This window comes from Scyliorhinus torazame, chromosome 2 (genome assembly GCF_047496885.1).
Source record: "Scyliorhinus torazame isolate Kashiwa2021f chromosome 2, sScyTor2.1, whole genome shotgun sequence".
NCBI classification, from domain to species: Eukaryota; Metazoa; Chordata; class Chondrichthyes; order Carcharhiniformes; family Scyliorhinidae; genus Scyliorhinus; species Scyliorhinus torazame.
Genome location: NC_092708.1, coordinates 391,890,918 through 391,914,511, shown reverse-complemented (window position 1 = coordinate 391,914,511; position 23,594 = coordinate 391,890,918). Strand labels below are relative to the sequence as shown.

The 23,594-nt window shown below is 49.7% G+C and overlaps 1 protein-coding gene across 2 annotated transcripts in view; it reads right to left on the bottom strand.

Annotated features, from left to right (window-relative positions):
* Nucleotides 1–23,594, bottom strand: part of LOC140405796 (uncharacterized) — a 390,195-nt gene that overhangs the window by 40,575 nt on the left and 326,026 nt on the right. For both annotated transcript variants that reach the window (XM_072494233.1, XM_072494229.1), the window contains exons 18-20: nt 17,026–17,106; nt 15,613–16,906; nt 11,538–11,709 (exon numbers count right to left, since the gene is read on the bottom strand). In XM_072494233.1, the coding sequence (XP_072350334.1) occupies nt 11,538–11,709; nt 15,613–16,906; nt 17,026–17,106 (1,547 nt within the window). The remainder of the gene's footprint in view (nt 1–11,537; nt 11,710–15,612; nt 16,907–17,025; nt 17,107–23,594) is intronic.

The window sequence follows — 23,594 nt, the reverse complement described above, 5'->3', positions numbered from 1 at the left end:
CTCCCCCATATCCCCCCTCCCCCATATCCCCCCTCCCCCATATCCCCCCTCCCCCATATCCCTCCTCCCCCAAATCCCCCATATCCCCCCTCCCCCATATCCCCCCTCCCCCATATCCACCCTCCACCATATACCCCCTCCCTCATATCCCCCCTCCCCATATCCCCCATAACCCCCCTCCCACATATCCCCCTCCCCCATATCCCCATATCCCCCCTCCCCCATATCCCCCCTCCCCATATCCCCCTCCCCATATCCCCCTCCCCCATATCCTCCATATCCCCCCCTCCCCCATATCCCCCATGTCCCCAAGTGAATCCAGCCCTAACCTTAACCTCTGCAATTCACGCGCAACCGATGGCGTGCATTCATATACCTGCCTAACAGTGTTGCCTTTTACCCCTGCCACCACCCCCCACAGGAGAAGCGCTAACCCAACAATAGGGAGCATGTGAGGACTGGAGGACACCCCGCTGATGAGAGGCCACTGACCGAACACGAGGAAAGGGCCCTGGAACTGGCTGGCGGACCTGAGGACCGGGAGGTTGCTGATGCAGAGGTCGGGGGCGTACTAGCAAGTGAGCCACCGACAGCCCGTCCCCATATCCCCCATCCCCTATATCCCCCTCCCCCATATCACCTGATCACTGCCTGTGTGTCTAACCATGCATGCTTCATTGTGTATCGCAGGAGCAAACGTCGAGGCACCCATCCCCGCAGATACAGACCGCCCGCAGGATGCCCCTCGGAGGCCACGGGAGACGGAGAGACCCGGACCCTCCGGCATGCGACGCCCGCAGGATGCCCCTCGGAGGCCACGGAAGACGGAGAGACGCGGACCCTCCGGCATGCGACGCCCGCAGGATGCCCCTCGCACACCACGGGAGACGGAGAGACCCGGACCCTCCAGCATGCGACGCCCGCAGGATGCCCCTCGCACACCACGGGAGACAGAGAGACCCGGACCCTCCGGCATGCGACGCCCGCACAATGTCCCTTGGAGACCACGGGAGACGGAGAAACCTGGAGCAACAGGGAGACGACGCCCCCGTCTCGTGCGGGTGCGACGACACAGGCGTGTGCCACCCAGCGACGAGAGGGGCAGCCACAGGCCCCCGTCACAGCCGAGCCAGGACACCACTACCCAGGACACCACTACCCAGGACACCCCTACCCGGGACAGCACTACCCAGGAAAACAAAATACCGGAAAGTGACACAGAGTGGATGGGTGGAGCCGAACCCCCACGCCAAAGTGCCATGGACTCAGAGTGGGACGAAGAGCACGACACAACGCCACTGCTGTCACCAACACCCTCCACCATCGCAGAAACACTCACCTCGGTTGGGCACTTTAGTGATGAGGATTCTGGTACACTCACTGGTGCGCACAACACAGCCGTCCCGGTACAGCAGGTGGAGGTAGGAGCAGCAGAGGGGCCGGGCGGTCGGAGGGCAGCCCAGCCCAAGCGAACATCTGCCGCCCAGATGGATCCCGGGTTCCTGGAGTTACCACACCCACACATAGATCCGATGCAACCACCGACCCGGAGACGAGCGAAGAGGGTGACGGCCGGCTTGCGGCGGCTGAAGTCGTAGGTGGAGGAGTCCACCCGCGTCCAGGAGCTGGGAGTGGTGCCGGTCATGCGTGTCACCCAGGCCGACACCGCACGGGTGGCGTCCGCGGTGGAGGCAATGGGTGCGACGGTGTCAGACATGGGGAACGGTTTGCGAGGCCTGGGGCTTTCCGTGCAGGCGGCGTCTGTGGCCCAGGACATGGCTGCCCTCTCACAGGAGGCCATGAGCCAGTGCCAGTGCCAGATGGCAGAGGCGCTCAATGCCATGGCCCAGTCTCAGCAGTCCATAGCCCAGTCTCTGCAGGCCATAGACCAGTCTCTGCAGGCCATCGCTGAGGGCATCGGCGCCATTGGCCATGTGCGAGCCGGCGTCGCACAGTCACAGACAGGGTTTGCCAATCCCCTGGGCTCCATGGCTGCAAACCTGCAGGCCCCTGTCGATACCAGCACGGGCCTCCAGGACTGGCAGTGCCAGATGTCGGGGGGACGTCGGATGGCCAGTCCGTTCACATCCCCCACCCATGTAGAGGCCTGGGGGCCATCGGGCACCCCGAGGGAGGAGGAGGTGCTGTGGTCCGTCCCGGGTCCCCCTGTAGGGGAGGTCCTGGAACACCGCGACACCTCGGACTCCCCCCCCCCCTTCCGTCCCAGGTGCATCGGGTGGGCAACGGGCAGGACAGGCTGGCAGCTCGCCATCCCAGTCGCCCGGGCCGCAGCCTGGCCCATCTAGGCCAGGACGCCCCAGGAAACGGCCGCCAAAGGGATCCCATGTCAGAGGGCAGGAATCACAGGAGTCCACCTCCAATTCTGCTGTACCATCTGGGGAACCACGTAGACGTAGTCAAAGGGCCCGTAAGGCCAAACAATTAAACACTGAGTAAGTTGGCACGGGTGCAGGGCACAGATGAGTTTTAGGGGTTAGGGCACGTGCATGAACTCCTTTGGTTATTAAAGTCAATGTTACACCTACGGAAGCTGCCTTTGTGCTCTGTCCAAAGCGTGCGGGGGTGTCATGTACGTTGAGCGCAACTGTGTGTGTGTGAGGGGTGGTCTTACCTCAGCCCCAGGTGAGTCTGCCCCCTTCCCCCTGGGCCGCCATCAACATCCCCCCGGGCAGAGGACGGGACCGTGCGCTGCAGTGTCACAGCCGCATGCAGGGATGGTCCGGGTGGATGGTGGTACTGTGGTCATGGGTCAGACATCGTCCAACGATGTGGAGCCAGGAGCTCACCGCAGGGCGGGTTGTCATCATCCTCCATGGCCTGCAATAGACACGCGTCCACCGGCAACTGTGTGAGCCCGGCCGTTGTGCCGCAGGTGGATTGGCAATGGGGGGTGTGGTGTGCATGCGGGTGGGGTGGGTGGGGTTGGGGAGGGGGGTGAGGGTGCTGGGTGGGTGGATGGGTGGGGGGTGTGGGTGGTCGGCTGTTGCCATGGTGTGCGGTCTGTGGCCATACTACCCGATTCCCACGCCCATCTAGTCAGTGAAGCGGGCGGCTATCAGCCTGTCCCGTGCCCGCTGGGCCAGCCGGTAACGGTGGACAGCCACCCGCCTGTGTCTAGCCCGTCTGCCCTGACCATTGCCCCCATCCCCCTCATCTGGGGAGGACTGCGCCTCTTCCTGCTGCTCTTCCACTCCGCCCTCCTCTGCCTGCGGCACATCGCCCCTCTGCTGGGCTATGTTGTGCAGGACGCAGCACACCACAATGATGCGGCCGACCCTATCTGACCGATACTGGAGGGCGCCCCCAGAGAGGTCCAGGCACCTGAAACGCATCTTCAGCACGCCAAAGCACCTTTCGATCACTCCCCTTGTCGCTACATGGGCATCATTGTAGCGGTTCTCCGCCTCATTGCGTGGCCTCCGTATAGGCGTCATCAGCCACGATCGCAATGGGTAGCCCCTGTCGCCCAGCAACCAGCCCCTCAGCCGGGGATGGCGTCCCTCGTACATGCCGGGGATGGATGACCGCGACAACACGAATGACTCGTGTACACTGCCTGGGTGACGGGCGCAGACGTGCAGGATCATCATGCGGTGGTCGCAGACCACCTGTACGTTCATCGAATAGGTCCCCTTCCTATTAGTGAACACGGCCCTGTTATCTGCAGGTGGCCGCACGGCGACGTGCATCCCATCAATGGACCATGGGGAACCCGGCCACGGCAGAGATGCCCACGGCCCGGGCATCTTGGCTGGCCCGGTCCACAGGGAAGCGGATGTAGCGGTGCGCCATGGCATATCGGGCGTCTGTCACTCCCCGGATGCACCGGTGCACCGATGTCTGCGATATGCCGGACAGGTCCCCACTCGGTGCCTGGAATGACCCCGTTGCAATAAAGTTCAGGGCCACCGTAACCCACCGTAACCTTGAAGGACACGGGGAGAGGGTGTCCCCCGCCAGTGCCACGCGGTGACAGGTGTGCCAGCAGGTGGCAGATGTGTGCCACGGTTTCCCGCCTCATCCGGAGTTTCCTCCTGCATTCCCGGTCCGTGAGGTCCTGGTATGACTGCCGGGGCCGGTACACACGGGGCGCCCTCGGGTGCCTCCATTGCCATGGGGCCGCGACGTCCTCCTCGTCCTCCTCGTCCTGTCGGTCAGGTGTCCCGCCAGCCTGGGCGGGTGCCGCCTGCCCCTCTGCGGCAGCCTGCGCCGCCTCTCTGGCACGCTCCTCCTCCTCATCCAGGGCAACATAGACATTAGCGGCTGCCGCCACGGCGGCCAACATCGCTGGCTGATCGAAAAACATGACGGCCTGGTGAGGAGGGGGGGGAACGACGACATGTCATCATTGCCCATACCCCCTCCTCCCCCTAGCCAGGTGGCATGGACCGCATGGGTCCAACTGTTGGAGGCTGGCACCTGGCCAGGTGGACCAACTCACTTGCCCTCGCACCCCCCCTCCCCGGAACGGACACCATCCTCCTCCCCGGCACGGACCCCCCCATCCCTCTCCCCAGCACAGAACCCCCCATCCTCCTCCCCGGCACGGTCCCCCCATCCTCCTCCCTGGCACGGACCCCCCATCCTCCTCCCCGGCACGGACCCCCCATCCTCCTCCTCGGCACGGACCCCGTCCTCCTCCCCGGCACGGACCCCACCCTCCTCCCCGGCACGGAACCCGTCCTCCTCCCCGGCACGGACCCCCCATCCTCCTCCCCGGCACTGACCCCCCCTCCCGGCACTCCCCCGGAGCCCAGCCCACTCTAACCACCCCCCCCCCTCCGCCGCACACACACACACTCAACCCTACACACACCTCTCCCCACACATTCAGACTGCGGCCACGCCATCACCTGCCCAGCGGCCAACCCCCCAGGCCGTCACCCACCTCCACGCTGGTCGGCGTAAACCTGGAGCACAGGTTGACGCCGATTAAAAGGTTTGATTTACGTCGACGTGACCCGCCATCACGTCGACGGGACTTCGGCCCATCCGGACGGGAGAATATCGGCAGGCCCAAAATCGGCTGCCTTGCGCCCACCCGTGCCATTCTCCGACGTCTGCGGCGCCATTAACGCCCCGCCGACTTTTCTCCCTTCGGAGACTTCGGCGGGCGGCAGGGGCGGAATTCACGGCGGCCAACAGCCATTCTCCGACCCGCTGGGGGGTCGGAGAATGACGCCCCAGATCTTTAACTTCTTTTGAATTATCTGGAATAAAAGTGCAACACTCTGCACCAATCAGAGCGCAGGTGCCACCTTTTTAGGCTAGAACATAATCAAGTGCCATTCGATTTTGTAGTGCCATGGTTCGAATTGCTTGCATTTCGTCAGAGATTTTATTTAGCGCATCGGCAGTATAGTCAGTTACGTTTTATATGATGGTTATTATTTTATTTAATTAATTGGCTACCCTTGTTTCCCAATAAAAAGGAATAATTTTAGCATAGATAGCATCTCGTAATGCGATAGCACGTTTATTTCTTCGAGTAATTGGTTCTGATAGATAAGGGAGATGAGGGAGATGACGGATAGCAGATACTACATATCCTAAATAGCAAGATCTTGCCCAAAATTTTGGAAACCAGGAGTATGCTTTGTCATTACAAATAAAATATGTTCCATTGTAAGCCGAATATTGGTAGATATCTTCTAAGTACCAATGATCTAAGAATGTTTTATTATTTATTTACAAATCAAATGTTCCCAATAAAGCCCTGACAGCAGAAGACTTTAAGAGATATAATCAACTTAGTAGTTTACAAACAGATTTAACTTTCAAAATACAATAATGTTTTCTTGCTCAAAGAAGAAACAGCTTGCACAGACTTTAAGAGTTAGAGTGGAAATATGAAAATACAAAATAAGGATAGCAAGTAGTTAGGTAAATAGTATAGAGTGATCCCGGAATGGAAAATGGCTACCCGGACCTCTATGTTTACGGAAATTTATTAGTCTGACTCCATCTGTCCCTACCCCTGCAATGTGCTAATTGGCTTGGGTGAGTCTCAAATGCATTTGGTTGGATGGTCAGTTGTCAATCATCAATATGCAACATAGCTGTGGATATGTTGCTTTTTAGATGCGTGTCGTGTGTTGGAATGTGATTTATACTTTTAATCAGCTCTGGTTTCTACTGGTTTTTCTGCTGACTGCTATACTATTCATATTTTGAACAATGGTGGATTCATGTTTTCATGGTGCTTATTTTGACCTTGAAGGTTATGCTTGAAGTCTTATGTTATAATCCTTTTCAAAATGGATTTCAAACTGGGCTTTAGTATTTACATCAAAATGGCTAAAGCAATGACCCTTTTACCTATCAGAAACTGCCTATGAGAAAAGAAGCCCTTCCGGCAGGTTCATGTTTTTAAAAATGAGTACTAATCGGCTCCGGCGTGACCACATGCTGGGGAGGCTGATGAATCACGGGAGGCCATTTAATATGGGGTGGCTCCCGTTAATTGTATGGAAATAGGGCTTAAGTGGTGATAATTGGTTTCTCGCCACGCTATGGGAGCGGGCCGGTTGTATCGCAAACAGTTTGGTGCCTGCCGTAGTTCTCGTTTCATGCCTCTCCCACTATTCACCGGCCTCGTTTCACTCGAACGAGTGTGCAACAAGGCTGGAGAATCGCGCCCTTAGTCTCCCAAACAGAGAATTCTGGCCCATAACTTACAGAAACATCCCAGACACCACCATTACCTTCCTGGATATGTTCCGACCCATCCAGGAGCACAGTGATGTACGGTCGGGAGGGAGTTACCCTGGGAATCCTCAACATCGACTCTGGACCCCATGAAGTCTCATGGCACCAGGCCAAACAGAGGCAAGGAAACTTCCTGTCAATTACTATGTACTGTCCCTTCTCAGCTAATGAATCAGTACTCCTCCATGTTGAACACTGCTTGGAGGAAGCACTGAGGGTGACAAAGTCTTAGAATGTACTTTGGGTGGGGGACTTCAATGTCCATCATAAAGAGTGGCTCGGTCATATGACCATTGACCGAGCTGGCCAGGTCTTGCTGATAGACTAGGTCTGAAGCAGGTGGTGAGGGAGCCAACAAGAGGGAAAAACATACTTGACATCATCCTCACTAATCTGTCTGCTGCAGGTGTATCTGACAATGGTAGCAGTGTCCATCGCACTGTCCTTGTGCAGACAAAGTTCACATTGAGGATAACCTCCATCGTGCTGTGTGGTAATACCACTGTAGACTTCAAACATATCTAGCAACTCAAAACTGGGGTATCCATGAGGTACTGTGGGCTATCAGCAGTTACACAATTGTATTCAACCACAACCTGTAACTTCATGGACCAGCATATCCTCTACTGTAGCATTACCACCAAACCAGGAGATCAGCTTTGGTTCAATGAAGAGTGCAAGAGAACATTCCAGGCATCCCTAAAAATGAGGTATCAACCTGGCAAAGCTACAACATGGGACCACATGCATTTCAAACAGCATAAGCAGCAATCATAGGCCGAGCTAAACAATTCCACAACAAACAATCAGATCTCAACTTTGCAGTCCTGATGCATCCAGTCATGAATGGTGGTCAACAATGAAATAACTCACTGGGGGAGGCAGCTCCACAAATATCTCCATTCTCAATGTTGGAGGGGCCCAGCACATCAGTGCAAAAGAAAAGGCTGAAACATTTTCAACAATCTTCAGCCAGAAGTGCTATGTGGATGATCCACCTTGGCCACCTCGAGGTCCCAGTATCACAGAGGCCAGTGTTCAGCCAATTCGATTCACTCCACGTGACATCAAGAAATGGCTGAAGGCTACAGACAATATTCCGGTAATAGCACTGAAAACCTGTGCTCTAGAATTTGCTACACCCCTAGCCACCTGTTCCAGTACAGCTACAACACTGGAATCTACCTGGCAATGTGGAAAATTGCCCAGGTATGTCCTTAATTGTCACAAGGAGGCTTACATTAACACTGCAATGAAGTTACTGTGAAAAGCCCCTAGTCGCCACATTCCGCCGCCTGTTTGGGTACACAGAGGGAGAATTCAGAATGTCCAAATTACCTTACAGCACGTCTTTCGAGACTTGTGGGAGGAAACTGGAGTACCCAGAGGAAACCCAAGCAGACACAGGGAGAATGTGCAGACTCCGCACAGCCAGTGACCCAAGACGGGAATCAAACCTGGGACCCTGGCGCTGTGAAGCAACAGTGCTAACCACTGTGCTACCACAAGTGTCTCTCATCTACAAGATGCACTGCAGGAACTCACCAGTGCTCATGAGACAGCACCTTCCAGACCCATGAGGGCTACCACATAGAAGGTCAGCAGATACTTGGAAATACCACCATTTGGAAGTTCCCCTCTGAGTCACTCACTACTTTGACTTAGAAATATATTATCCTTTATTCACTGTCACTGGGTCAAATTCTGGAACTGCCTCCTTAATAGCACTCTGGATGTACCTGCACCTAAAGGACTGCAGCAGTTTTAGAAACCATCTCATTACCAGAAGGGCAATTAATGATGGGCTACAAGTGCTGGACTCATCAGCAACACACACATCCCATAAATGAATTTAAAAAGCTCCGAGGTTAGTAGGTTGGAGAAGCTGTGTTTGTTCTCTTTGGAGCAAAAGATTAAGGTGAGATTTTATAGAGGTGTATAAAAATATGATAGGTTTAGATAAGGTAGACAGCAAAAAGCTGCCCCTATTCACTGAAGGTCCAAGGAGCTGGGTCAAAGAGATACAAGGGAATATACAGAAGAACATTTTTACACAGAGAGTGGTAATGACCTGGAATTCTCTGTGTCTGTGGGTGCTGGAAGCAGACATGAATGAATTCAAAGGAAATTGGGTGGGCATTTGGAAATAAACTTACAGGGATATAGTCACAGATGTTAAGTAATGGGTTAAGAGACATTCCAATCAGTTGTCTCATTTATGTTAAGTATCCAATAATTGACACTGAAATGTAAAGGGGCTTCAGGTGGCCCTTGTGGCAGGTGATGTGATGTTAGAGTTTTGTGCAAAGTCTGTTGAAGGAAATTAAAGGTGTTTTGTGGAAAAGCAGCAGAACCTTTGACTCTTTATACAACAGCAGCTAAACGTCTAACAAATGGTAGCAGAGGATGGTTGCTGTGCAAGTGTGAAGGGTTGAAAGAAACAGCTTTTCCAGACCAAACCAAGGAGTGAGTGAGAAAAAACAAAAATATGGCTGAACCTAGGATAAAGATGGCCTGATATAACTATCCCCCTTATTTTCTGAAAGGGGATCGTACGATCAATGGAGAAGTGCAGTAGTTATGTGAACTAAGGTAACTGCCTTGGGAAAGAGAAAACAAGGTATGGCATTGGCTCTTTCTTTACCTTATGACAGTAAAATCCGAAGCAAAGTGTTTTCTGAGCTGGAATTGGAAGAGTTGACTCAGAAGAAGGTCTGGAGTCTCTATTATGTTACATGGATAAGATTTATAAAAAGGATGACTTGTTAAGTGCGTATGAAGCATGGTCGGATTTTGATAGGTTCCGGAAAATAGAGGAATTCTCCATGGAAGACTACATAATGGAATTTGGCAGACTATATAAAAGGCTGCAGAAACACAACCTGGAATTTCCACAGTCTGTGTTGGCCTTTAAATTACTTGACTGTGATAGAGTGAGCAACATGGATAGGCTCCTGGTTTTGACAGGAGTTCAGTTTGCGGATAAGGATACCTTATTCAATCAAATTACAGAAGCTTTAAAAGAGTTTCTGAGGAAACATTCGATTCCGATGGCTCTGATGACCCACATAGGTCAGTCTGCAATAAAGCAGACATACTGGCACTTTACGTCAGCAATCCTATTTGGAAAGCATTAGACCAATAGCAATTAGTCATGGCCGGGTTTCACAAAAAGACGCAATGGTTTCAAAGATGGAAAAAGACCAACTGCGAAGTTTAATTGGGCAACTGAATTGGTTAGGTAGACAGACTAGACCGGATGTGAGTTTTGATGTCTTAGAGTTGAGTACAAAAATGAATGATCCTAAAGTGGAAGACATAATAAGAGCAAATAAAGCGTTGGTCAAACTAAAAATGCAGGAGTGTGTTTTGAGGTTCCCTGTTTTAGGTCACCTTAGGCACTTGAAACTCATAGTTTATAGCGATGCGTCCCATGCAAATTTATGTGATGGGGGTTCAAGCACAGGAGGTTTTATAATTTCCCCTTTGGGGAACAATGGTAAATGTTGCCCTCTTGTGTGGGAAACAAAGAAAATAAGGAGAGTGGTCAAAAGCACTTTGGCTGCTGAGACATTAAGCCTTGTAATGGCGGTGGATATGGCCTTTTATATATCTCAGATATTGACATAAATTTTGGGAGTTGGGGATCTGGGAAATATACCTAGTGAATGTCACATTGACAATAAATCCCTATGGAAAAATGTGCACTCTACAAAAAGTGTCAATGAAAAAAGGTTAAGGATAGACATCGCAAGTTTGAAGCAGATGTTGGACAGTGGGGAGATAGCAAAAATTAAATGGGCTGTCAGTAGCTATCAATTGTCAGACTGTTTTACAAAAAGAGGGACTAGTTCACAGAAACTTTTGGATATTGTTAAAGAAGGGTGCCTGTTTCTGTGACTGTTTTTTTTTTTCTTCTTCCAAAAATGAAAAAAAAAAGAAGTGTTTTTGAGTTTCTTGTAACTTTGTTTCACCTAATTTTGTTTTCCCTCCAAGGAATGGGAGACTGTTAAGTAATGGGTTAAGAGACATTCCAATTAGTTGTCTCATTTATGTTAAGCATCCAATAATTGGCACTGATATGTAAAGGGGTTTCAGGTGGCCCTTGTGGCAGGTGATGGGATGTTAGAGTTTTGTGCAGTCTGTTGAAGTAAATTAAAGGTGTTTTGTGGAAAAGCAGCAGAACCTTTGACTTTTTATGCTACAGCAGCTAAACGGCTAACAGCAGATTTGGGGGGATGGGGCTGATTGGAGAGCTCAAATAGCCGTAATATTTGAGGCTATGGTCTTCTTTCATGCTACAAAAACTCTGTGGCTCAATGATCCAGTCCAGTCTTGGCTGATTTTCTGCCTCAACTCCACTTTCCTACCTGCTCCCCAAATGCTTTGATTGGCGGTAGAAGCAAATTCTAAAACAACTTTATAAAGAGCATTGAACACAAATTTGCATGTCTTTGGGGAAAAAGCAGTGGTACTGATTGGACAGTTTTTTCACAGAGGTAACAAGGCCACAATAAGCTGAATGGGCTCTATGCTATAAGATTCTTTAGTAACTCTTTACATGTTTGTCTAGAAACTGAGGGGACAATTATCAACCATGAGCCACCCATTGAGGTCCAAGTCCAAGTCCTTAAAATATGCAAATCTGGGCACCCAATTGGGATAAATTGATGGAGTCCATTGCACATCCACCCAATTGTATTAGGACAGTTCTTCCTTAACCTCCTAAGAAAATCTCTGTCTATTCAAACCTCAAATAATAGACCCCAAACTAAGAATGCAGCACACAAAACTAACCAGTAACCTACTTTTGGGCCACATGCCCTTTCAGGAGATGCGAAGTATGGCTTGCTACCATTTGCAATAGTTGAGCCAACTGCTTTTTCTTTGCAGCAGTTTCCTTTGAAGTATCTTGGGAGGTCAAGATGACATCCGTCCTTTGCTCTTTGTGGAGCTTAATGTCCGGACCGAAAACTTCATCTGCAAAAGAAAATGAGAATCACCAAGTTTGAGACAACTGGCCAAAAACCCACATCCTAGATATGTTTTCTCTTGATGCTTGTCACTCTCATGTTGCTGTGGAGAGCCTCACTGACTAACATTTGTGCTATCAGACTTAATGAACAAGAACATGTTGCATTTCTGTAGTACACAATAAAACATCTGAAGCAAAAGCTTCATCCAACAGAAATTCAACAGCAATCTTAATAAGGAAATATTAGAACAGATAACCAAAGATTAACACGAGGATTTTAGGTTTTAAAGAACGCCTTAAAGGAGGAGGGAGAGGTGGAGAGGCAGAGGGATTGAGGGAATGAATTCCAGACCTAAGCAGCTAAAGGCATGAATGCCAATAGTGGAGCAACTAAAATTGGGGATCACAACAGGCCAATATTAGAAAGCAGAGAAATCTTGGAGGTTTGTAGGACTAGATGAAGTTACAGACATAGGGAGGCAATGGGGGTATTTGAAAAGAAGCATTTGAATTTTGAAATCTGACAAATTCCCACTGATGTTAGGCTTATTGTTAAAATCCTCTACAATCACCTGAGTTTGGTTTTGGGAATTAAGGTAGGGGAGGCATTGGTGTAGTGGTCTTGTCACTGGTAATCCAGAAACCCAGTTCGAATCCCATCATGACAGATGGTGAAATTCGAATAACAATCTGGAATTAAAAGTCTAATGATGACCATTAAACCATTGTCAATTGTAAAACAATTCACTAATGTCCTTTAGGGAAGAAAATCTTCTGACCATACCTGGCCTGGCCTACAGGAGACTCCAGATCCACACAAATGTGGTTGATTCTCAAATGCCCTCTGGGAGGGAGGATAGTTATGGGTGAGCAATAAATGCTGGCCCAGCCAGTGATGCACAAATCCCCTGAATTATTTTTTTGAAGTCGTTTTTTGACCTCAGGCACCTTTAAATGCAGTCCAGGTTTACTGGGTAAAAATGTATTTTTCTGCTCAACTGCCAGGTGGACTTTATGCCAGTCTCCAGGTCAAATACCAATCCACTCGCAGCTCTAGTTCTAATCCACACCTTCAACATCTCGAGGATTGTTCTCTCATTCCTGGTCCGTGTGTCACTCCTGCGCCATCTCATAGAACCTGACGTAACTTAAACTTCTCATCCACAACTTTTTAAAATAGCAACATAAAGTACAACCATCCAATTGTACTGATGCCAGAGGGTTAATTTCCATATTCAAAGCACTGTGCTGATGGCAGCATGACTAGGATGAAACTATAGTCACTGAGGACAGAATGAGTATTTGAACCTTAACAAAATACATGAAATATCAAATATTGACATTTTAAATATCAATAATTAAAAATATGATGTGGAGATGCCGGTATTGGACTGGGATGGGCACAGTAAAAAGTTTTACAACACCAGGATTAAAGTCTAACAGGTTTATTTGGAATCACGAGCTTTTGGAGCGTAGCTCCTTCATGCGTTCCGAAAGCTAGTGATTCCAAATAAACCTGTTGGACTTTAACCTGGAATTAAAAATATAACAGATAATTTTCCATTTAACCTGAGCAATTTTGTTAAATCAGATGAGGCATAAAATGGGTGGCTAATTTGCTATCATCTATTTGTCTCCCAGGGACAAACTTAAAATGAATCCCCCTTCAAACACCCAACCCCATTCCCCCATTGACATCCAGTAACCCAAACAACCACCATTAGATTGACCTCTGATAATTTACTTTTTTTGCCTGCATTCAGGTCAACATTAATCCCCTTCATAATGTTTTGCTGCACACTCTCAGAAATATGACTAATGGGGAACCTTGCAAGAGGCTCTGTGACATAATCAATGATGGCATAGAATTGCACGTCCCAGCCCATGCTGCATCAACTTCACCAAGAGGTTTTCCACCAATGCTCCATGTTTTTAAGAGCTTCAGGGCTCTCCACCGCTCACCCAAAGACTTACAGGCACCTCCTGCCCCCGTTTGCCAGCATCTCTCCACCTCAGAAATCCTGTAAATCTCTCTTTGCTGACCTAACAGTGATATTTTCTGTTGCAATCATATGAACTTAGGAACAACAGTAGGCTACTCTTCCCCTGAAGCAAGTCTTCACAACACCCCTATAGAAATACTGCAATCGTCAAGCTATCACCCTGCTGCCCACCCCTCCCCTGACTGTGATCATTAGCCATTCCAACTCGGCAATGGAAGGGGTGCATGCAGATTGTAGTGAGGTAGGTGTGAGAAGTTTACATTGTGGAAACCACAGCCCCCATTAAATCTGTTCATCACCTAGTCCCACAACATTGAGATAGTTTGCTGGCTTCAATCTCTCCTCCCACAGATCTTCCTGTCCCTGACCACTTCCCTCCCCTTACCATCCTCCCCTCTCCCACACATGACCTTTCTCCTCCCTCCTCTCCACTCTACCTTTTGCCTCTCATCTCTTTTATCCCACCTCCCTCTCTCCATTTATTCATCTGCTTCTACTCCTTCCCTTCCAGTCAGCTTCCTTCTCCCATCCTCTCCTCACCTTAGTTAATGTATCCAGTCTTCCAAATCTGCTTGACCTAATCTACACTCAGTCTTGTTACACGAGAGATTGATTTGTTCTCTCAATAATTCTACCTCCTATCAACACAGCACAGGGGTTAGCACTGTTGCTTCACAGCGTCAGGGTCCCAGGTTCGAACCCTGGCTTGGGTCACTGTCTGCGTGGAGTCTGCACATTCTCCCTGTGTCTGCGTGGGTTTCCACCGGGTGCTCCGGTTTCCTCGCACAGGTCCCGAAAGTGCTGTTCGGTAGTTTGGACATTCTAAATTCTCCCTCTGTGTACCCGAAAAGGTGCCGCAATGTGGCGACTAGGGGCTTTTCACATTAACTGCATTGCAGTGTTAAAGTAAGCCTACTTGTGACAATAAAGATTATTATTATTATTATTAGCATGTTCAATGTTAGGAGAAACTGCCATTATAAGGGAATAGTACCAACTATAATAGGTAGAAGAACCAAGTTATTTGCTAGATGAAAGGCACAAATGTTCCCTTTTTTAACCTTGTATGTGATTAGACCCGAGCAGGGTCTTAGAAAAGGCTGGGAGAATAAACATCAAATGAAGCTCCGGGCATCACCAGAATATAGAGGTGAAAATGTTTAAATGATAGAAAATCTGTACTATTCTTGCCAAAGAATGGCTCGGGAATACATTAGCAGAGAGTATGGTGATGTAGTGCCACGATCATCCAGAAAACACAAGTTCACATACACGCGCCATACAATTTAAAGAAAAAGCAGGAAAAATAAAGCTGGTATCATTGATAGCTGTGCCTTCAGTTGTCAAAGGCTAAGTTCTAGAATTTTCACCCTAAAACCTTTTGAACTTACACTTTGACCAAGCTTTTGATCATCTGACCTGAGAGCATATGTCTCCTACAGTGCAGATGGAGGCCATTCAGCCCATCGAGTCCGCACAAACCCTCAAAGACAGCACCTTACCTAGGCCCACTCGCCCACCCTATCCCTATAACTCCACCTCTTTGGACACTAAGGGGAAATTTAGCATGGCCAACCCATCTAATCTGCGCTTCTATAGACGGCAAATCTGCAGGATTTGGGATTTAACTCACGCAGACACAGCGAAAAAGTGCAAAGTCCACACAGTTACCCAAGGCCGGAATTGAACCAAGGTGCCTGGTGCTGTGAGGCAGCAATGCTACCCACTGTTCCGCTGTGCCACCCTTACATGTCTTGGTGTCAATTTCTTGTTTGATGTCATTGTAGTGAAGCAACTTGGGCTGTTTTACTATGTTAAAGGCACTACTTAAATGCAGTTTGTTGTTGTTACAGAACTGAAAGGATTATATTAACTTCACACTGACACAATAGGGAGCTTTATTACCTGAAAGGGGATGTTTCTCATTGGCTGAATGGTGAGAGGTCCGTTTCTTCCTGTGTTGTCTAGTTTGCACAGGTGAGAGTGTCTCCTTTTGACAAGTTGACTTCTGTTTGTTCTGCGACATGCTTGGCAAATGCTCCCCTAACTTCACACTTAACTGTAAAAGATGCTCTTTTGGTAACTTTGATTGTGAGCAATGGCTCCGTGTTTGGTGGTGCCGTGATCGTCGGCACACGTGTGTCCGTGGTGGCAATTTTGTTTGCTGTTGGGCTTTGCTACCAGGGTGATCCTTCTGGTGATTCAGGCTTCGAGAGTGCAGCTTAGATAGCTGTGTGCTTTTCACTGCATTGCACTTCTGGTGGTTGAGGCACTGGTCCTGCTGCTCTTGGTTTAAGTGATCTGCCTGAGGGTCATGCTTTTGACCCTGATATGTTTGATCGAGATTACTTTGACGGTGAGCTTGTTGACTCTGCTGTTGCTGCCTGACCTGAGGATTTTGCTCGTCTTCATCTAGATCTGATGGAATATTAGACTCCTGACCTTGTTGATCCAAAGAATGGATCTGATGGTCAGGCTGATTTCCCTCTTGCTGATTTAAATGATCAGACGACTGATCCTGTTGAAACTGCTGCTCACTGCCTTGCAGGCAGTCGGTCGATTGTTTCTGCTGGACCTGCAGTTCTTGATCAGAATGGTGTGATTTAAAGCCAGGTTGTTTGTCCTTTGAATGGAGCCATAGTTGGCCCGGATGATCTCTTTGATAGCGAAGCCACTGACCCTGCTGACACCGAAGTTCTTGGTTTGGGTATTGTACCATACAGTCCAGACATTGGCTTTGATGAGGTTGAAGATCTTGGTGTGAGCAATGTGGCTGATGGTTGAGCCATTGGCTCTGCAGACAATGGAGCTTTTGATCTGGATGATGTGCCTGAACTCTGAACCATTCAGCTTGTGGGCAGGGCCAGTCATCATTTGGATTACAAACTGGATCTTCAAGGTGTTGAACTGGTGAACACTGCAATTGTTGGTCTCCACATGCCTGGTGGTCAAGCCATTGGCTCTGTGTGCTCTGACACTTTGGGTCCAGATGGGTACATTGATAATTGACCCACTGACCTTGTGGATATGTCCACTCTTGGTCTAGATGCTGTGCCTGATTGTGAGTGTGTTGAAGATGCTGGCATTGCTTCCCAAACAGCTGCAACTCCTCCAGCTGTTCTGGCAGCCAGTTTCTCTCAGTTACGTCCACCTGGTACTTATGCCTCTGCGTAATTTTCATCTGCTCCGATTTAGCACTCTTAACAAAGCAAAGAACAAAAAGCGTCAGCTTGTTCTGTCTGAAATAAAGACCACTTTAACAGAATGCAAAATGTTCCCTACTATAATAGGTAAAGAAACATGTTTGTTTTGTTGGACCTTTTCCTTCAGTGCTGTTGCTAGATCTTTGATTTTCTTATCATCCTGGCAGGATTTCGATTTCAGGGCATCTATTTCATCCTAAGAGGGAACAAAGATCATTAGTTTAACTAGATTAAAAGTGGAGGGTGTGTATTCAAACCCCAAAAATAACATCTGTATTCTGGATACTATACAACTGATTATATATCAGTATAAATTGCACATATAATCGCTGAAATTATAGAAATGCAACATGTAAGTATTGTATGTTTACACACTGTATCTGTAGACACTGTGTAGATAATGTACTTGTGGATACCATATACATGGATGCTTTACCTGCAGATACTATATAATATTGTATATGTCCATCAACATGTTGATATTACGCCTCTCACTACTGTACCTGAAAACCTCTTTCTTGCTGGTCTAAATGGTGAAATGATTGATCCTGCTGAAATTGCTGCTCACTGCTTGCTCTATTGCTGTAGATACTGTACATATATACATTGTGCATGTAGATTTTGCATGCAGATACTGGACATGCTAATATTGTACCTATAAACAGTTTTTGCACTATTTTTAAAAACTCATTCACAGGATGTGGCAAGGCCAATCCCTTTTGCCTATCCCTAATCCCTAAGATTAATTATCACAATGTTGTTAGGCAGCGAGTTACAAGCTGGCATTTTCCACCCACATTTGTTTTGGGTGGGAAGGGTGACAGGGACGGAAAATCCTGCGAGAGACCAATTTCATTTTATTTTGTGTGGAAGTCTCGCCGTGATTGTTCCCACCCTCAATGATGTAATGGGAATCCCAACGTTCAATGTTGGGAAAACCATTATAATAAATTTGCATCACTTTATGACGGATCATCCCCCTCCCATTAGATAATCGATTTACATCAGCATGAGGGCACACTGGCGTGACTTATGGCTGGTCAAGGTGTTTCTTGAGGGGAGAGAGTCATGCCGAGGCATTTCCCCCTGGTACTGCAATACCAAGTGACAGTGCCCAGGCAGTGTCAGGGGACACTCCTGGGGCAGTGGTGGGGATTGTGTGTGTGTGTGGGTGGGGTGGGGAGGGGGAGCGGGGTGCAGATAGGAGGGTTCCATTTTAACTTTTGTGCACCAGGATGGCCTTTAAAAATTAGGCTGGTTTAGCACACTAGGCTAAATAGCTGGCTTTTAAAGCAGACCAAGGCAGGCCAGTAGCACGGTTCAATTCCCGTACCAGCCTCTCCGAACAGGTGCCGGAATGTGGCGACTAGGGGATTTTCACAGTAACTTCATTGAAGCCTACTTGTGAAAATAAGCGATTTTCATTTTTTTTCATTTTCAAATGGCACCCTGACCTTTACAAATTAAGTTGCTCGCGGGGCGGGCCAGCGTGAAGCCATTTTTAAAAAAAAAATCTTTATTGTCACAAGTAAGCTTACATTAACACTGCAATGAAGTTACTGTGAAAATCCCCCAGCCACCATACTCCGGCGCCTGTTCTGGTACACTGAGGGAGAATTTAGAATGTCCAATTCACCTAACAGCACGTCTTTCAGATCTGCCTTGAAGTTTTTTGCACTATGTTCCAAACAATGCAGCAGAGAAAGACGCCATTGATGCGGTATCAATGCTGCGTCCCCGTCTGCTGCCATGTTCTGTGAAAAAAGGTAAAATTCAGCCCACAGGATTTTGACACAGCGACAATGAAGGAATACCAACGCATTTCCAAGGCAGGATTTAGAAGGAAACTTGAAAATGGTAATATTCCCATGTCACTGCTACTTTTATCTTTTGAGTAAAAGGCCATCCAAAAAGATTTCCATGCTTGTCAAATGTGTGGCAGTCAGGTCACTCTACTTGCCACGTGATACAAAATATATGCAGTATTAATAAAACAATTGCACAATCTTTGAAAATAGATTGGAGGTCAGCAATGAAGATGGATAGTGCCATAAGGGGATCAGGGGTTATGGGGAGAAGGCAGGAGAATGGGGATGAGAAAAATATCAGCCATGATTGAATGGCAGAGCAGACTCGATGGGCCAAGTGGCCTAATTCTGCTCCTACGTCTTCTGGCCTTATACTTGGAATTCTCTCATGTGAAGACAGGCCACTGGTACCAGTGGATGTCTGAAAGTTCTCATCAATGGGGCTTTGCCTTGAGGAGAATATATATAAAGATGGCTGGGTCATGTCTTCTGGTCTTAGCTTTGCATGTCCAAATGAAAATCAGGTACACTCAGATGAGGGTTCTCTGGTATCCGGTTGCTAGCCAGACACAATTTCAGGCAAGGTAGAGAGCGATTTAGCCTTCCTTCATTAGCGTGTTTCTGAACAAGACTGCCTTCAAAATAAGTACATTCAAAACTTATTATTTTCTCTCTCCCCTGCAAGTTATCAGCCTTTGCCTTTTAAATATTCCCCCCAGTAAAGTTATTGCAATTCTAAACAACCAAAGAGATCTTCCCAAAGTTAAATGCGGGTCGAGTGATTTCGTGGAAAAATGAAGTGCATATGTGGACATGGGTTCTGTCTTTGCTGAAGAATAACAAGGAATGTTGCCTCCTAAGATAGAAGCAAAGCATTTTGTGAGCTACTGGCATGTCATTTGGAAGGTTTGTAACTTATATTGTGCTTTATGGATAACATTTGCAAGAAAGTTGATCTATTAGATCCCTATGAGGCATGGTCAAACTTTGTTAGATTTCGAAAGGCAATGGAATTCCATGCAGGAACATATCATGGAGAGTATATCAAAGATTGCGGAAATTCAATTTGGAAATTTCTTGCTCAGGGGCGAAATTCCCCGGTATCAGCGCGATGTCCGCCGACCGGCACCAAAAACGGCGCAAATCAGTCCTGGCATTGCGCCACCCCAAAGGTGCGGAATCCTCCGCATCTTGGGGGGCCGAGCCCTAACCTTGAGGGGCTAGGCCCGCGCCGCACTGATTTCCGCCCCACCAGTTGGCGGAATAGGCCTTTGGTGCTGTAGCGCACAATGACTTACGAGAGACGAATAGAGATGAAGTCGATGAGGCTTTATTAAGCATGACTTGTTCCCCGCAGTTCAGCAACAGACTGGAGCTGCGAGGAGAACTCCTGGTTCTTAGACTCCGCCTTCAGGGCGGAGCTAGAGATCAACAGCCAACCAGGACCCGGGATCTGTCAGCCAATGGCATCACGGCTTCACAGTCCCACATGACCCCTAATGCATACTACCACATTCACCCCTTGTTAAAAATGAACCCGGCAGGGTGGTGCTTCGCATGGTGGTAGGGGTTTACAAGGCTGGTCCTGGGAGGAAAAACTTTTTGCATGTCATTACAGTGCCCTACACTTTGCCCTACACTGGGCTATGTACAGGGTTTGTGAACTATTTACAATATTCGTAAGAGGAACAGAACCTTCTCGTTATAGTCCCACAACATTCTTGTGTCACACCGATGCCACGAGTCGAGCGGGCGGTCTGGTCTTCCTTGTCGATCGCCTCAGCCCCGGTGGTGGTGCAGGTGCTTGTTCCAGCGTTGTCGTCTCCGGGAGCTTTACGGTGTCTGCTTCTGCTTCACTCCTGGTCGGACATGGGAGGATGACCGATCCTCCCGGGAAGGGGGCGGTCGCGGGGTGCGCCGGTGGCAGGGAGGGGGTGATCGGTGAGGGGGGGTGTGCGTGTTGCCGGCGGGCGCCAGGTCTCGCAGGGAGACCGTGTCCTGTCGGCCGTCGGGGTACGCCACGTAGGCGTACTGCGGATTCGCGTGGAGGAGGTGAACCCTCTCGACCAACGGGTCCGACTTGTGCGCCCGCACATGTTTCCGGAGCAAGATGGGTCCTGGGGCCGCCAGGCAGGTCGGCAGCGACGTTCCGGAGGAGGACTTCCTGGGGAAGACAAGGAGGTGCTCATGAGGCGTTTGATTAGTGGTGGTACACAGCAGCGACCGGATGGAGTGGAGAGCGTCCGGGAGGACCTCCTGCCACCGTGAAACTGGGAGATCCCTGGACCGTAGGGCCAGTAGGACGGTCTTCCAGACCGTGCCGTTCTCCCTCTCTACTTGCCCGTTCCCCCGGGGGTTGTAGCTGGTCGTCCTGCTCGAGGCTATACCCTTGCTGAGCAGGAACTGGCGCAGCTCGTCACTCATGAAGGAGGACCCCCTGTCGCTATGGATATATGCGGGGCAACCGAACAGTGTGAATATGGTGCTAAGGGCTTTAATAACTGTGGCCGCTGTCATGTCGGGGCAGGGGATGGCGAAAGGGAAACGAGAGTACTCGTCCACCACGTTCAGGAAGTATGTGTTGCGGTCGGTGGAGGGGAGGGGCCCTTTGAAATCCAGACTGAGGCGTTCAAAGGGACGGGAAGCCTTGATCAGGTGCGCTCTATCCGGCCTGAAAGTGCAGTTTGCACTCTGCGCAGATGTGGCAGTTCCTGGTGACAGTACGGACCTCCTCCACGGAGTAGGGGAGGTTGCGGGACTTTATAAAATGGTAGAACCGAGTGACCCCCGGGTGGCAGAGGTCCTCGTGGAGGGTTTGGAGACGGTCTATTTGTGCGTTGGCACATGTGCCGCGGGATAGGGCATCGGACGGCTCGTTCAGCTTTCCGGGACGGTACAAGATCTCGTAGTTGAAGGTGGAGAGCTCGATCCTCCACCTTAAGATCTTGTCATTTTTAATTTTGCCCCGCTGTGCATTATCGAACATGAAAGCTACCGACCGTTGGTCAGTGAGGAGAGTGAATCTCCTGCCGGCCAGGTAATGCCTCCAATGTCGCACAGCTTCCACTATGGCTTGGGCTTCCTTTTCGACTGAGGAGTGGCGGATTTCTGAGGCGTGGAGGGTTCGGGAGAAAAAGGCCACGGGTCTGCCCGCTTGGTTAAGGGTGGCCGCCAGAGCTACGTCGGAGGCGTCGCTCTCGACTTGGAAGGGGAGGGACTCGTCGATGGCGCGCATCGTGGCCTTTGCGATATCCGCTTTGATGCGGCTGAAGGCCTGGCGAGCCTCTGTCGACAGGGGGAAGGTAGTGGTCTGTATTAGGGTGCGGGCCTTGTCTGCGTACTGGGGGACCCACTGGGCGTAATATGAAAAGAACCCCAGGCAGCGTTTCAGGGCTTTGGAGCAGTGGGGGAGGGGAAATTCCATGAGGGGGCGCATGCATTCGGGGTCAGGGCCTATTATCCCATTGCGCACTACATATCCCAAGATGGCTAGCCGGTTTGTGCTAAACACGCACTTGTCCTCGTTGTATGTGAGGTTCAAGGCTTTAGCGGTCTGGAGGAATTTTTGGAGGTTGGCGTCGTGGTCCTGCTGATCGTGGCCGCAGATGGTTACATTGTCGAGATACGGGAACGTGGCCTGCAACCCATGTTGATGAACCATTCGGTCCATCTCCCGTTGGAAGACCGAGACCCCGTTTGTGACGCCAAATGGGACCCTTAGGAAGTGGTATAGTCGCCCGTCTGCCTCGAAGGCTGTGTACTTGCGGTCACTTGGGCGGATGGGGAGCTGGTGGTAGGCGGACTTGAGGTCCACGGTGGAGAAGACCTTAGATTGGGCAATCCGATTGACCATGTCGGATATGCGGGGGAGAGGGTACGCATCTAGCTGTGTGTACCTGTTGATGGTCTGGCTATAGTCTATGACCATCCTTTGCTTCTCCTCTGTCTTTACTACTACCACCTGTGCTCTCCAGGGACTATTGCTGGCCTGGATTATGCCTTCCTTCAGCAACCGCTGGACTTCGGACCGAATAAATGTCCGGTCCTGGGCGCTGTACCGTCTGCTCCTAGTGGCGACGGGTTTGCAATCCGGGATGAGGTTTGCAAACAAGGAAGGGGGTTCAACTTTGAGGGTTGCGAGGCCGCAGATAGTGAGTGGGGGTATTGGGCCGCCGAATTGGAATGTTAGGCTCTGCAGGTTGCACTGGAAGTCTAATCCCGGTAATGTGGGCGCGCAGAGTTGGGGAAGGACGTAGAGCCTGTAGTTTTTTAAACTCCCTCCCTTGCACCGTTAGGGTCACTATGCAGAACCCTTTGATCTGTACGGAGTGGGATCCTGCAGCTAGGGAAATCTTTTGCGTACTGGGACGGATGGTCAAGAAACAGCGTCTTACCGCGTCGGGGTGGATGAAACTTTCGGTGCTCCCGGAGTCGATCAGGCATGGTGTCTCGTGTCCGTTGCTCAGCACCGTTGTTGTCGTCGTCTGGAGCGTCCGGGGCCGTCCTTGGTCCAGCGTCACCGAGGCCAGATGTGGTCGCAGTGTCTCAGCGTCTTCTTCGAACCCCGTGGAGCCATCGATGCTGGGGTCCTTTGTTGTCGCCCAAGATGGCGGCGGGGGTGGACAAAATGGCCGCCCCCATGCATCGCCGGTGCCTCTGAGAGTCCTAGCGACTCTTTTTCTAACAGTCTTTGGCGGATTTGGGGAGAGTTCATACCTGCCACAAACGCATCGCGAATTAACATGTCCGTGTGTTCAGCCGTGTTTACCGGCGGGCAGCTGCAGGCCCGTCCCAAAATTAGCAGCGCGGCGTAGAATTCGTCCAGCGATTCTCCGGGACTTTGCCGTCTCGTTGCGAGTTGGTAGCGTGCGTAGAC